This window comes from Grampus griseus (assembly GCF_964374135.1).
Source record: "Grampus griseus genome assembly, chromosome: 19".
Taxonomy (NCBI): domain Eukaryota; kingdom Metazoa; phylum Chordata; class Mammalia; order Artiodactyla; family Delphinidae; genus Grampus; species Grampus griseus.
In genome coordinates, this window is record NC_139013.1 from 53,963,426 (window position 1) to 53,979,430 (window position 16,005).

Consider the following 16,005-nt stretch of genomic DNA (forward strand, 5'->3'; position numbering starts at 1 on the left):
CAGTCTAAGAGACCTCTGGGACAACAGTCAATACAACAACATTCAACACAACAACATTCACATTATAGGGGTCCCAGAAGGAGAAGAGAGAGAGAGAAAGGACCTGAGAAGATATTTGAAGAGATTATAGTCGAAAACTTCCCTAACATGGGAAAGGAAATAGCCACCCAAGTCCAGAAGTGCAGAGAGTCCCATACAGGATAAACCCCAGGAGAAACACGCCGAGACACACAGTAATCAAACTGGCAAAAATTAAACACAAATTGCTGAAAGCAGCAAGGGAAGAACGACAAATAACATACAAGGGAACTCTCATAAGGTAAACAGCTGATTTCTCAGCAGAAACTCTACGAGCCAGAAGGGAGTGGCATGATATATTTAAAGTGATGAAAGGGAAGAAACTACAACCAAGATTACTCTACCCAGCAAGGATCTCATTCAGATTTGATGGTGACATCAAAAGCTTTACAGACAAGCAAAAGCTAAGAGAATTCAGCTCCACCAAACCAGCTCTACAACAAATGCTAAAAGAACTTCTCTAAGTGGGAAACACAAGAGCAGAAAAAGACCTACAAAAACAAACCCCAAACAATTAAGAAAATGGTCATAGGTACATATTAATAATTACCTTAAAAGTGAACGGATTAAATGCTCCAACCAAAAGACACAAGGCTTGCTGAATGGATACAAAAACAAGACTCATATATATGCTGCCTACAAGAGACCCACTTTAGACCTAGGGACACATTCAGACTGAAAGTAAGGGGATGGAAAAAGATATTCCATGCAAATAGAAACCAAAAGAGTAGCAATACTCATATCAGATAACATAGACTTTAAAATAGAGAATGTTACAAGAGACAAAGAAGGACACTACATAATGATCAAGGGATCAATCCAAGAAGAAGATATAACAATTGTAAATATTTATGCACCCAACATAGGAGCACCTCAATACATAAGGCAACTGCTAACAGCTATAAAAGAGGAAATCGACGGTAACACAATAATAGTGGGGGACTTTAACACCTCACTTACACCAATGGACACATCATCCTGACAGAAAATTGATAAGAAAACACAAGCTTTAAATGACACAACAGACCAGATAGATTTAATTGATATTTATAGGACATTCCATCCCAAAACAGCAGATTACACTTTCTTCTCAAGTGCTCATGGAATATTCTACAGGATACATCACATCTTGGGCCACAAATAAAGGCTCAGTAAATTTAAAAAAACTGAAATCATATCCAGCAACTTTTCTGACCACAACGCTATGAGATTAGATATCAATTACAGGGGGGAAAAATGTAAAAAAACACAAACGCATGGAGGCTAAACAATATGTTACTAAATAACCAAGAGATCACTGAAGAAATCAAAGAGGAAATCAAAAAATACCGAGAGACAAATGATACTGAAAACACGACGATCCAAAACCTATGGGATGCAGCAAAAGCAGTTCTAAGAGGGAAGTTTATAGCTATACAAGCCTAACTCAAGAAACAAGAAAAATCTAATATAAACAATCTAACCTTACACCTAAAGAAACTAGAGAAAGAAGAACAAACAAAACCCAAACTTATCAGAAGGAAAGAAATCATAAAGATTAGAGCAGAAATAAATGAGAGAGAAACAAAGAAACCAAGCAAGGATCAATAAAACTAAAAGCTGGTTCTTTGAGAAGATAAAATTGATAAACCATTAGCCAGACTCATCAAGAAAAAGAGGGAGAGGACTCAAATCAATAAAATTAGAAATGAAAAAGGAGAAGTAAAAACAGACACCACAGAAACACAAAGCATTCTACGAGACTACTACACGCAACTCTATGCCAATAAAATGGACAACCTGGAAGAAATGGACAAACTCTTAGAAAGGTATAACCTTCCAAGACTAAAGCAGGAAGAAATAGAAAATATGAACAGACCAATCACAAGTCATGAAATTGAAACTGTGATTAAAAATCTTCCAACAAACAAAACTCCAGGACCGGATGGCTTCACAGGTGAATTCTATCAAATATTTAGAGAAGAGCTAACACCCATCCTTCTCAAACTCTTCCAAAAATTGCAGAGGAAGGAACACTCCTAAACTCATTCTATGAGGCCACCATCACCCTGATATCAAAACCAGACAAAGATACTACAAAAAAAGGAAATTGCAGACCAGTATCACTGATGAATATAGAGGCAAAAATCCTCAACAAAATACTAGCAAACAGAATCCAACAGCACATAAAGGGATCATACACCATGATCAAGTGGGATTTATCCCAGGGATGCAAGGATTCTTTAATATATGCAAATCAATCAATGTGATACACCATATTAACAAATTGAAGAAGAAAAACGGTATGATCATCTCAATAGATGCAGAAAAAGCTTTTGACAAAATTCAACACCCATTTATGATAAAAACTCTCCAGAAAGTGGGCATAAAGGGAACCTACCTCAACATAATAAAGGCCATATATGACAAACTCACAGCAAACATCATTCTCGATGGTGGAAAACTGAAACCATTTCCTCTAAGATCAGGAACAAGACAAGAATGTCCACTCTCACCACTATTATTCAGTATAGTTTTGGAAGTCCTAGCCACGGCAATCAGAGAAGAAAGAAATAAAAGGAATACAAATTGGAAAAGAAGAAGTAAAACTGTCACTCTTTGCAGATGACATGATACTATACATAGAGAATCCTAAAGATGCCACCAGAAAACTACTAGAGCTAATCAATGAATTTGGTAAAGTAGCAGGATACAAAATTAATGCACAGAAATCTCTTGCATTCCTGTACACTAATGATGAAAAATCTGAAAGAGAAATTAAGGAAACACTCCCATTTACCACTGCAACAAAAAGAATAAAATACCTAGGAATAAACCTACCTAGGGAGACCAAAGACCTATATGCAGAAAACTATAAGACACTGATGAAAGAAATTAAAGATGATACCAACAGATGGAGAGATATACCATGTTCTTGAATTGGAAGAATCAATATTGTGAAAATGACTATACTACCCAAAGCAATCTGCAGATTCAATGCAATCCCTATCAAATTACCAATGGCATTTTTTTTTTTTCTTTTACAGAACTAGAACAAAAAATCTTAAAATTTGTATGGAGACACAAAAGACCCTGAATAGCCAAAGCAGTCTTGAGGGAAAAAAGCGGAGCTGGAGGAATCAGGCTCCCTGACTTCAGACTATACTACGAAGCTACTGTACTCAAGACAATACGGTACTGGCACAAAAACAGAAATATAGATCAGTGGAACAGGATAGAAAGCCCAGAGATAAACCCACGCACCTATGGTCAACTAATCTATGACAGAGGAGGCAAGCATATACAATGGAGAAAAGACAGTCTCTTCAATAAGTGGTGCTGGGAAAACTGGACAGCTACATGTAAAAGAATGAAATTAGAACACTCCCTAACACCATACACAAAAATAAACTCAAAAAGGATTCGAGACCTAAATGTAAGACGGGACACTGTAAAACTCTTAGAGGAAAACATAGGAAGAACACTCTTTGACATAAATCACAGCAAGATCTTTTTTGATCCACCTCCTAGAGTAATGGAAATAAAAACAAAAATAAACAAATGGGACCTAATGAAACTTAAAAGCTTTTGCAAAGCAAAGGAAACTACAAACAAGACGAAAAGACAACCCTCAGAATGGGAAAAAATATTTGCAAACGAATCAACAGTCAAAGGATTAATCTCCAAAATATATAAACAGCTCGTGCAGCTCAATATTAAAAAAAACAAACAACCCAATCAAAAAATGGGCAGAAGACCTAAACAGACTTTCTCCAAAGAGGACATACAGATGGCCAAAAAACACATGAAAAGCTGTTCAACATCGCTAATTATTAGAGAAATGCAAATCAAAACTACAATGAGGTACCACCTCACACAGGTTAGAATGTGCATCATCAGAAAATCTACAAACAACAAATGCTGGAGAGGGTGTGGAGAAAAGGGAACCCTCCTGCACTGTTGGTGGGAATGTAAATTGATACGGCCACTATGGAGAACAGTATGGAGGTTCCTTAAAAAACTAAAAATAGAACTACCATATGACCCAGCAATCCCACTACTGGGCATATACCCACAGAAAACCGTAATTCAAAAAGACGCATGCACCCCAATGTTCACTGCAGCACTATTCACAACAGCCAGGTCATGGAAGGAACCTAAATGCCCATCGACAGATGAATGGATAAAGAAGTTGTGGTACATATATACAATGGAGTATTACTCAGCCATAAAAAGGAACAAAATTGGGTCATACGTAGGGACGTGGAGGGATGTAGAGTCTGTCATACAGAGTGAAGTAAGTCAGAAAGAGAAAAACTAATATCATATATTAATGCATATATGTGGAACCTAGAAAAAGGGTACAGATGAACCAGTTTGCAGGGCAGAAATTGAGACACAGATGCAGAGAACAAACGTATGGACACCAAGCGGGGAAAGTGGTGGGGGTGGGGGTGGAGGTGCGATGAATTGGGAGACTGGGATTGACATGTATACACTGATGTGTATAAAATTGATGACTAATAAGAACCTGCTGTATAAAAAAATTTTTTAAAAAAAGAAACCAAAAAGGCAACTAGAAAACTCCCAAATAATTGGAAATTGAATCACACAATTCTAAACATCCCATGAGTCAAATAGGAAATCATAGCAAAAACTAGCAAAGGACTGAATGGATTAAAAGTGAAATCAGAACATATCAAAATCGGTAAGACGCAGCCAAAGAGGTGCTTAGAGGGAAATTGTTAGTGGGGGGACTAGAGGCCAAGGGAGCATGGGGCTGAGCGTCTTTGACATCCCCAAATTCAAGGTGTTGCCGGTTCTCTCACAGGGGTGTCTTTGCAGTTGGGGCCGCCTCCCCGTCTGTAGAATGAGTCCCCCCTGGATCCCCAGCACAGCTCCCTCCAGCTCCTTGACTCTCACTGTGGTGGTAATTGCTAACCCTGCACCTCCCTTCGCCACGACGTTAGGAGCTGGCAGTGGTCTCGGCCTCCGCTGCCTGCCAAGGGCCCAAGCCAACGTCCTGCTCATCCACCAGGAGCTCGGGAGACGCGAGCTCCACACCCGGGGTCAGCCCTGACTCCAGGGCAGGTACTTACACTTCTCCAGCTGGTCCCCGATCACCCTGAGGAAGGCCACGGAGATCATGAGCAGGTTGACGATGAAGCAGGCCTCACACAGCTTCCTGATGGTGGGGCCACACAGCCCTCCGACCACGCCCTGGTAGGTGGCCTGGCCACTGACGGAGGCAGCATAGCCCAGGATGACCAGCCCACTGATCAGGAAGACCAAGGAGACCTGCAGAACAGGACCATGGGGCCAGGTGTGCCCACAACCGCCCCCCAGGATGCTGATACCACTCCCTCCAGGTCTCACCTGCAGAGGCCACGGCTGTCTACAGCCTAGGGCCTCTACCTGACAAGCGACCAGCCCCCTCCCTTGAAACCAGAGCTGCAAAGCAGGTGGATTCTAGAGGCCGCACTGGCTCTACGTCTGTGAATCTGGGGTTCCCACCACTCCACACCAGTTGGACAAATGAGGCATCAGAAACTCAGAGTTTAAATTACTTTCCTAAGATCACATGCGTTGCAGGTGAAGAGCCATAAAGCATGATGGTTAGGAAGCAGGCATACTTGGGTTCAATTCCAACTCTGCCACTCACCTGCTCTGTGGCATGAGGCCCACCATCAACCTCTGTTTTCCCATCTGTGAAATGGGGATGATACCATCTACCTTACTGGAGAGTTGTGCCAGCTCAGTGCCTGGCACGTGGTAACTGCTCAAGAAATGATGGTCATTCTTATTCTCCAGACTCCCCCTCCAGTGCTCTGTTGGAATTTTTTCCAACACTGAAAAATTTTCAAACATCTAGGAAAGTTGGAAGAATTGTACAATGAACGCCCTGTACCCACTACCTAGATTCTACTAGGAGCAGATCACTGTGCTTATCTGATCACATCTCTACCGTGCGTCCATGCGTCCATCTAAACTTGGGTGTACGTTTCAAGGCAAGTTGTGGGTATTAATTAGCATACTTCCCCCTAAAGATCTGGGCGTGCGTATCGTTAATTAGAGCTCGATGTGTTTACAGTCCCTCTCGTAAGATAAAATTTACACACAGTGAAATGCAGTCTTAAGTGTATATCATTGGAAGGGGTATAACCAACGTACAAGTGCATCCTAAACCCCTACCAAGACACAAAATGTTACCACGTCCCCGAAGTTCCCTCCTGTCCCTTCCCAGTCACTTTCTGTCCCCGTGCCCAGAAAAAAACCACTAATATTTTTCTGCTTTTAGCCATTTTCTTATCTGCCTTTCCACTGAGTGGTAACGTTTGTGAGGGCCAGCCCTATCGGGCACATCGGTAAAGTTTATTCCCATTTTTGCCAAGTGCTATTTCACTGTGTGGATAGAAGCACAATTGGTTGATCCAATCCCGTTGCCAGACATCTGGGCTGTTCTTCGTGTTTGGCTACTATGAATGAAGAGCTGAGCATTCTAGAATAAGTCATTCTGAGGACCCACGTTTCCTTCTCCTGGACACACACCGAGGAGTGGAATTCCTGGGTGTCAGGGTAGATGTGTGTTCGACTCTAGCAATTTCTTACAAACTGCTTTCCAAATCATCTGCGCCACTCGACAACCCCCCTGCCGCCCCCCCACCCCCGCCTCAACTGATGCATTTGAGACCCACTTGCCCCACGTAGTTAAATGTTTTTGAGCCTCTCCAGGATGGACGGCTACCTGTCCCTAAGCTGGACCTGGTCTCCACGGCCAAACGCCCCTCCCACACTTCTATGGAGGAGAACAATGCAGGAGCTGTGAGGTACTCAGCTAAGAAGCCCAGGGAGAGCCAGCACGGCCGTCTTCACACACAGTTCGTGCCCCTGAACAGCAGATGCGTTCTTACGCCAGCAGCCACAACTAGGGCTGCTGAAGGGAACATCAAACTGGACCGCCTGAGAGAAACTTGAAAGTTCAGAGCCAGGAGGAACATGCACGCTCCCTCCAGCCCCTCGACCTCTGCCCGTGCCGGTTCCTCTGCTTGGAACACCACCCTCCCCGCCTCCACCACTGTCCCTCACCTGGGGAACTCCTACTCTTCCCCCCTCCTCTCCAAGGTCACCTCCTCCAGGAAGCCTCCCCACACTTCACCCCCGAGGTGGGCTCAACCCTCCGCTTCTGGCAGAACCACACCTGTCGTGGGCCCACTTTTTTCCCCATGGTGGGTGGAATCCCCCAGAAGGTTTGTCTACATCCTCATCTCCAGAACCTGTGAAAGGGACTTACTGGCAGTCATCTTAGCAGATGCAAATAATGAACATGTAATTAAATGAAAAGGGTCTTTGCAGGTGAAATTAAGGATCTTGAGATGAGGTCATTCTGGATAAGCCAAGTGGGCCTTAAATCCAACAAGTGTCCTAATAAGAGACAGAAGAGGAGGAGACACAGAGAAAGCTGTGTGGCGATGGGGCAGAGACTGGAGTGACATGGCCACAAGCCAAGGAACGTCTGGAGCCCCCAGGAGCTGGAGAGGCGGGAAGGACCCTGCCGACACATTAGTTCGGACTTGCAGTCTCCAAGACTGGGAGAGAATACACTTCTGTTGTTTTACGCTGCCCAGGTTGTGGTCCTTGGGTCCAGGGGCCTGAGGCCACAGCCTCACACCTGTGCATACAGCGTGAGGATCCCCATCTCGCTCATCCACCAGACTCTAAGCTCCAGGGAGACTGGGATCCTGTCTTTTTTGCTTACCGTTTAGCCCCAGAAAAGCACCTAGAACACAGCAGGTGCTTCGTAGGTATTTGGGGATGAAAGGAAGGGAAGGGGGGTGGGGGGTCAGGCTGAGCCTCTGCCAGTGAAGGTACGTCTCTGCTAACGCAGTGAGCTGTCCACGCAGGAGTAGCTGACCCTCGAGACGGTCCCTGAGCCTCTTAGCAGCCAGTGAGCAAAGAGCCCTCACAGCCCCTGGCCAGGCGCGCCTCTCTTTGGAGCCGAGGAGGGTCCAGGCTCATTAATTTCATTAACCCTCCGGTGCTCATGGGGCCATCAGAGACCTAAAACCTCACACCACTGACCTCCCAGTGGCAGGCAGCTTTAAACATTCCTCCCGTCCAAGGGGAGGCCTTGTACCTGGGGACAGGGCAGAAGTCTCACTGGCTAAGAGGAGGGGAGTCAGGAAATGATGGGGGAGTTTGACTTCTCCCCTTGTCGGGAGTTCCCACTTATTCATATTTCGGGTCCTCTCCTGAAGGCTGGCTGCCTGCCCAAGATGGGATCTTTAGACCATCCTGTGCAAAGGGCAAGCCACCCCCGCAGCATCCGTGTTACCCGGGAGCCTGTCAGAGATGCACTATCTCAGGTCCACCCGAACCTGGGCAGTCGGCATCCGTACTCCCGAAAGGTGCCAGGAGACCCCGCACGGAGCCTGCGGAGCGGCGCGCCACGTCCCTGCCTCCGCCCTGCCTGGCGTCCTCGGACTGGTCCGTCTGTGCCTGACCACGGACCCCCATGCGGGCCCCATCCGCTCTATCGCTGACCCTTTGCGGCTGGAGGTCGGGCTCCCTGTTCCGGAAGCGCGGCCTTTCTGCCGCACACATCCAAACACCGCTCTGTTGCCCGTCACGTGCGCCTGGACAAGCTGGGGCTCAGCGCCGCCTTGGCGGGGGCCTCTCTGCCCCCCTCCCGCTCCCACGGATGTCATCCCACCCGTCACGCTGCCCACCATCTGACACTGTGTCATTCGACTTCTTGAATCTTGTCCGAGTTCCCTGTTAGAACAAGCTTCACAAGGACGGAGACCACAGCGTCTCAGCCACCCGGCGCCAGACAGGCGCTCAGCCAGCATGGGGGTGGCACGGGTTACACCAGACACTACACAGGGCAGCATGTGGCAGCTTCCAGAAGGACAAGAAAGGCCCCGTGGGCCCACCAATGGGGCCATTATCAGCCAGCTGCCAGAAAAAAGCACTCGAGATGATGCCCGTCAAAGAGCTTACCACGAAATGCCTGATTCCTATCAGCTCAAGGAAAAGACTGCTAATAACATGAAGCTGTGCTAATCAGCAGCTCTTTCCCGCTGAGGACGGTCGGGCCCTGGAACTTTCTGGGAAGGGAGCGAGTTCAGGCTCCACACGCAGCCAGCAGAACTGGCCAAACACCGCTGACACCGTGCAGGTTGCAGGCGTCACGGCGGCCTCAGTCCTGACCTGCCCACGAGATGTGGGCTTTCACTGGGGAGCCGAGACCGGGAGGCAAGAGAAGTCAATCCGTGGCTCGGAGACAGCGCCTCCCCAGCTGAAAGGCCAGGTTCATTGGCTACAGGTGCTGAGCGCTCCGCATTGGAGCGCTGATTGGCTACAGGTGCCGAGCGCTCCGCAGGGACCCAGCGCGCCTCTACCTCCCCCCCTCCCCACACCCCGCCTGGCTGCGAGGCCCTCAGCCGCCTAGAGGATGCTCTCGCCCCGGGTCTACAGGGGGATTCCCTCCTCCCTTCGTGAGCTGAGCGGGATGGAAAAGCAAAAGCCACAGGAGTAATTTCGGAGACAGGCAGCTCTGCAAAAGCAACACCCAGGGCTCTAGCTGGAAAAATAAAATTAAGCTCCTACCTGCCCCCGGAGACCCGCCCCCCGCCTCAAAATGCTCTCCACGGGCTTACCAGCTCCGCTAGGAAAGCGGGGGCCACCCCACCCGCCTTGTGGAAGGCCCACGGGAAGCTGAGCAGGCCGGCGCCCAGCGCGGACTTCAGGAGAATGAAGACAGCACCCAGTGAGGACAGACTGGGGCGGGCGGCCGTGGGGACCGGCTTTTCCGAAAGGCCTCTGTCTCCTGGCGTCTGTCCCTCCATGGCTAGAAGCAGCAGAGGGGCAGAGAGAGGGGGTGGTCCCGGCACTGTCTTCCCAGTTCACGGCACCCTTCTCCAGCTGGGATGCGTCTCTCCTCGATCCAGCCAGAGCCAGGATGCCTGTCCCAACCACCCCAGCCTCTGTACCCCTCTTCCCGAGCATCTGCTCCCCCCTTTCCAAAGCGTTATGCAACCACCTGCCCCCCAGCTTCCGGTCCGCACGCCTTTCCCCTCAACCAACGCTGCCCCCGCAACTTCCAACCTTGTTTACGGGCACTCTTGCCCTCCCACCCCCTTTCTGTTCCAAATCCCCAACTCCTTCCTCCCCATGGCTGTTCTCACCCACCCACCCGTCTCCGGGCCAACTTCCACAGCGAAGGGGCTCCAGCCCCTGGTCCTTACCACCAAGTCCAATCTTCAAGGCGACAGACAGTCCTGGGCCATCAGGGACGGGGACTCGGGCTCACTTCAGAGGACCCAGAGGGGTGGGAGGAAGGCTCTAGCTCCACCGGGGTGGGCAAATGCGTCATGAATTATGGGAGCCCTAGAGAGCACGTGCTGGGGTCACGTCCCCGAACCTAGGAGGACACGGACAAGAGGTCGAGGCCATCCGTCCCAAGAACTCGTAGCTTCTGAGACCTCTGGCCTGAGCACAGGCGTCTTAAGACTCCCGGGGGCGGGGCCTTCCCGGCCGCCCCGAGGGTTAGAGGGAGCTCAGCTGGGAGAAATCAGGGAGGCTGCACCAATCTCACCATCTCCAACGCCTCCTCCCGGGATGCCTCCCAGGCCCCCTACCCCCCTCTGTCACCTGCTAGGGGGGCCAGCCCAGTTTCCCATCTGCAGAAGGGGGTCCGTGTGCCCTCCTGGTGGGGGGGTGCTGTGGACTCACGCATGCAAAGGCTCTGGAGAGGCGCCCCAGGCAGACGAGCACGGGAATCATCTGGGGTCTTGTTAACAGGCAGGTGCTGATTCGTCCCACCTGGGGTGGAGCCGAGACTCCACGTTTCTCGCGAGCTCTGCGGAGGTGGGTGCTGCCCGTCCCTGGACCACACTTTGAGTAGAGACTACCTCTCCGACCCGATACAGTCGGCTAGGACGGCAGAATTCTGGAAACAGTCCCAACCCGGAAAACACAGCCCCGTGAAGGTCGGATCTTGAATTCAGAGGTGAACCTGTTTATTCCTGGCGCCCAGGCTCAAATCCCCCCGAGAGCATGTTAAAACACCGAGTGTGGGATCCATCACCAGCGTTTCTGACTCAGGGGGTCCGGGGCCCCTTCCTGAGAACCGCTGCTGTAAGTTAAACATGTTCAGTGCCTCCCCCGATCAATCAGTCCTTCTCCGTCGAGATCAGCACCAGAGGCTTTGCTCGTATGGTCTCAAGCCCCTGACCGTGCCACCTCCCTGCAGCGGCTCCGTTTATACTTTGCGGGCCCTGCTCCATCTGCTGAGTGGCCAGCCTGTCCACGGGCTCCAGGGGGAAGGGAGCCCGGAGCTGGACGGCGTCGTGCGCCGCAGTTCTGCTGCGACCACGTGAGCGGTGCTCACCGTGACCCAGGCCTGGCAGCAAGCGCCCCCCGCGTCCTCACTCTGAATCCCAAGGGCTGTCACCGCGGTCCGTAGGGCGCAGGGCTCCCACGGGTGGGGCAAGAGGCTCAAAACGTGAGCGCTGGCCAGGGCCAGGTCTGGAAATCAGCCCCGAGTGTGTGTCATCTCAAAGCCAGCAGTGTCACGCTGGCTCCTGCACCCGCCCGGACCCTGATGGTGCCCGGATGGGAGCGGACACGTAAGGGAGGGAATGAATGGGTGAGCAGACGGCAGGATGTGAGGGGCTGGGGCGCACCCCTCCGGAATTCACATGGCTCTCTCCCCCCACATCCACCCCGAGGCAGTGAGAAAGGAGATCAAGGGCTCTCAGAGCGGCCTGGCTTTGTACTCCTTAATCTCGGCTCTGGGCGCCCGGGGCACGCCCCTGTCCTGCCTGGGTCCCTCATTAGCTGCCCATTAACGTGCATGACTTAGAAATTGGCCACTGGGCTGTGAAATTCCACTCAATGGGGGAAACTTCTTAATTCTGAGGGGCTTTGATTTGCACTCTACCCAGTCTCAGGGCTGTGTGACCTTTCCCGGGGAGGAGAGGTGCCTGTGGGGCCCCATCTGTGTGGGTGGGCAGCCCTGGTGGCACACGGGGCTCAGCCCAGCGCCCCGCACACGGCCCCTTGTCGCCCCCCATGGGAGCACCCGTCAAGGGATGTTCCAGGCTCCCTCCTTTCCGTCGCCACAGAGTACTGGTCACCTGACAGGTTGGGAACTTCAGGGAGAAAGTGACCTCAGCTCATTTCCGCAAACCTTTGTCTCACCCTTTAGAAAGTTCTGGAAGACAGACCGGGGCAGGAGTCGGGGGGTGGGATGGTCTCAGCAACCAGAGTGCCTAGGACTGAGATCCAGGCCTCACTGCGGTCCCCTGCGAAATGGTGGTAACAGCCCCTGTCTACCCTGCAGGGCCCTTAGGAGGACCCAGTGAGAAGAGGGTTGCTGTTGTTGAAATACGCACGGGGCAAATCCCATGACCTGCACATGTCTGTGTTTCTACCTCCGCCGGCCTCTGAGCTTCTAGGACAGTGCTCTGAACCTGGGCTGCACAACACCCGAGGGACCCTTCAAAGTGCCAGCGCCAGGCCCACCCTCAGAGCTTCGGATGAAGCTGGTCTGGACTGGCCGGGCACCTGGTTTTCCATAACGCTCCCCAAGAGGTGTTCACGTGCCATGTGGAGGAGGAGGGCAGCCCTGTGCGCCTGGGCTCACGGCCCCTGCTCAGCCGCAGCTCTGTGCCCCGGCTCGGCCCTCAGAAGCAAGGGAGCGCGCATGTGACTGGGAGGGCGGGCAAGTGCGCAAACCTCAAGCCCGCCTCGGCGGAGGCCGGGGCCTCGGGGCATCTGTGGGATCAGAAGGGAAGAGGTCTGAGGCCTGCGCGGCCTGGGCAGGGAGGAGAGGCGCGCAAAGGTGACGGGGAGAAGGCACGGGAACCGGAAGCACGCAGCAGAGGACGGCGCTGGCTACCGCCTGCTGAGACGGGGTGGAGCCCCAACAAGGGCTTGACGAATGAAACTAGCTGGCACTCCTGACAGTATTTTCTTGTTTCTAGTTTCATATTTTGATCCCAATAAGCAAATACCACCTGTGGGCCAGCTGTCAAGGCAGCCACAGGCCCAAGACTGTTAACTGAACCTGCGAGATATTCCCTCAGGGGGCGCACAGAATGACACACGTGGTTACCATTTAGAATGTTTAGGGCTTTTGCCTAGGACAAGGTCAAGCAGGGACTGCTTCGTCTTCAGCTTTGTGCCCTGGCTTGGCCCTCAAAAGGCGGCTTAATAAATGAAAGGTGGAGTGAACCAGACGCTGCAGGAATAAAGCCTCAGGCCTGCAGATACAGGAGCTCGTGGACCTTTCAGGGCGACAGTTAACCTCTGCGGGGAACAGGCGCCAGCGCAGGGGCAGGAACCCAGTGCGGTTGGTGGGCAGACTGGCGGCTCCCAAAGATGTCCTCACCCTCGTCCCAGAACTTACGGCTGTGTCAGCTGGCCAAAGGGACTCTGCAGATGAGAGCAAGTGCCGACCTTGAGACGGGGCGAGTATCCGGGGTGGTCTCGGTGAACCCTGATCACCATCACAGCGTCCCGAGAACAGGGACACAGCAGGGTCAGAGGGCAGAGACGTGCGGACAGAAGCAGAGGGTGGAGTGGTGTGCGCTGCAGGTGGCGGAGGGGCCCCCCGGCCAAGGGATGCGGGCGGCTCCAGAAGCTGGAGAAGGCCTGGGAATCAGTTCTCGCCTGGAGCCTCCGGAGGGAACCAGCCCTGAGTTTAGCCCCACGAGACTGATTTTGGACTTCCAACCTCCAGAGCTGCAGGGGATAAATGTGCTGTTTCAGGCCACTGCTTCCTGGTAACTGGTTATAGTGGCAGCAGGAAACGGACACACCCAGCATCCTGAGTGCTGGTGGTCGGGCACCTCTGAGAGGCTGGAGGCCCATGGCGTCCCCACCCCCCGACCCCCAAGCTCAACAGCAGGGGTCTTTTCCCAGCCGCAGAGCAGAGGTTGGGGGCCTCCAGGTGACACACAGCCCAAGGGCACAGGCCTTGCTGTCCCCTCCCTCTTTTTGAAGGGCTGGTGCCCTGAGTCATGATCCGGAGTCCCACTCTGGGTGAAGGAAAAGAAAACTGCACCTTGGATTGGAAAGTGAAAGGGAGCATCTTCACACAGTCTTAAGGTTGACCCTCCTCCACCCACTGCATCCAAAGGGAGAGGCACCCGGGAGGCATCAGCGGCCAGGCTGGAGGCTGAGTCGCAGGGCAGCGGGTGGGCTGGATCCTGGTCACCTGGATCCTGACCCCAGATGCATGCTGACGTGTGGTCTGGGGGGCCGGAGAGCCTCTCCCCGTCTCCGAGCCGGGGGCTCCCACCTGGCCTGTTCACAGGAATCCTCTGGGGAGACCTGTGTGGGGGTTTTCTGGTAAAATTACATGAAATTCACCATTTTAGCCCAAGTGTACAGTTCAGTGTCATTTCATGCACTCATAATGCTGGGCAACTGTCCCCACTGCTTAGTTCCAGAACATTTTCAACAGCCCAGCACGTCCCCACCAGCAGGCACGCCCCATCCTCCCGTCCCCCAGCCCGAAGCAGCACTAACCTGCCTCCTGTCTCTGGATTTGCCTGTTCGGGACATTTCACCCAGATGGAACCCTATGCTATGAGTGTAATGTTTGCGAGGCGCCTCCACGCTGCAGCGTGCTCAGAGCTCGGCTCCCTTAGGGCTGACCAGTATCCCACTGTCCGATGGTCCTGCTGCTGTCGTCCATTCATCCATTTGATGGGCACTTGGGTAGTTTCCACCTTTTGGCTACTGTGACTCACGCGGCTATGAACTTTCACGTACAAGTTTTTGTTTGAACACCTGTTTTCAATTCCTCTGGGTCTACGCCTAGGAGTGGAATAGCTGGGTTGTATGGTTATTCTGTTTACCTTGGGGAGCTTCTAAAACAGATTTCTAGGCTCTTCCCAAGGAGCATATGATTTAGTTAAGTCTACAGCAAGGCCCCGGAATCTGTGTTTACGACACTCGCCTGCACTGCCCTCATGTTACCAGCAAATTAAACCAACATTCTGCGTGTTAATATCCTCTTAACGGCACCACCGTTAAAAAAAAAAAAAATCAAAAGATTGTTTTCTCTGAAAACTTCTACTTACTCTACATATGAGTCCTTAACTCACTTCATTTTCTAGCCGGTGAACCTAAGTAGCACCCCGATTATTACCAGCAAGCGGGCATCCTTCCTGCCATAAGGAAAGGGGAAGCGGTCTGGCACTGGGCGCTCAGAGCTCAGGCCCAGGCCAGACCTGGGCTGGAATGCTGGTCCCATCTCGGTTTTCTCATCTGAGAAATGGTGGTGAGAGCATCACGGGACCGCTGAGACCCCAGATCCCACAGTGCACGCAGACTTTGCCAACACCAGGCCAGCGGTGTGCCCAGCAGAGGTAGCACGGTTGTTCAGGGCAGGTTCACCGAGCACAGACCTGTTCTGGTGGGAGGTCCTCAGGGTCCTCGTGCCCAGGCACCGGAGGGCTAAGTGCATGTGCAGGGAAGACCCTAGCTAGGCCCATCTGCCGACACAGGGCGGGGCTAAGGGTGGGCAGCTGCAGGTGTCCTGCTGCCCTTATTTCTGGCCCATCTCCACGCAGTCAGGGCGCTGCCTGGCTAGATGAGCACGGTTAGGGACCAGCCCTGGGGCCCAACCCCCATGCCCGCCCCCTCGGGGACCCCAGGGCCCCCGAGGACTCCCAGGCCTATCTGTGGTTGTGCTGGGTTGGCTCCTCCGGTTTCTGGTTTTTAAAAGAAATAGAGCTGTTCCCTAGAACAATGAGAGCTCACGCCAGGGCATGAAAGGGGATCTTTGAAGCAGTGAGTAGGCCTTAGGCACATCTGTCGCCGCGAAGGGACCCGCCACTGGGACAGGTGACATAACTGAGCACTGGCTCTGTGTCCGGCCCGGGGCTGTCCGATATCAGACAAGGCCCACGGGCAGCAAGTGGCCAGGTGGGA

At 52.0% G+C, this 16,005-nt stretch overlaps 1 protein-coding gene across 1 annotated transcript in view; it reads right to left on the reverse strand.

Moving 5' to 3' along the window:
• The window catches only part of SLC38A8 (solute carrier family 38 member 8), a gene marked incomplete at its 3' end in the record, with an annotated part of 30,335 nt that extends 19,951 nt beyond the window's left edge, over window positions 1-10,384 (reverse strand). Inside the window, exons 1-3 of the mRNA XM_082677923.1 lie at window positions 10,305-10,384; window positions 9,717-9,907; window positions 5,157-5,355 (exon numbers count right to left, since the gene is read on the reverse strand). Of these exons, the coding sequence (XP_082534049.1) occupies window positions 5,157-5,355; window positions 9,717-9,905 (388 nt within the window). The 5' untranslated portion in view covers window positions 9,906-9,907; window positions 10,305-10,384. The remainder of the gene's footprint in view (window positions 1-5,156; window positions 5,356-9,716; window positions 9,908-10,304) is intronic.
• Window positions 10,385-16,005: the final 5,621 nt, after the last annotated feature.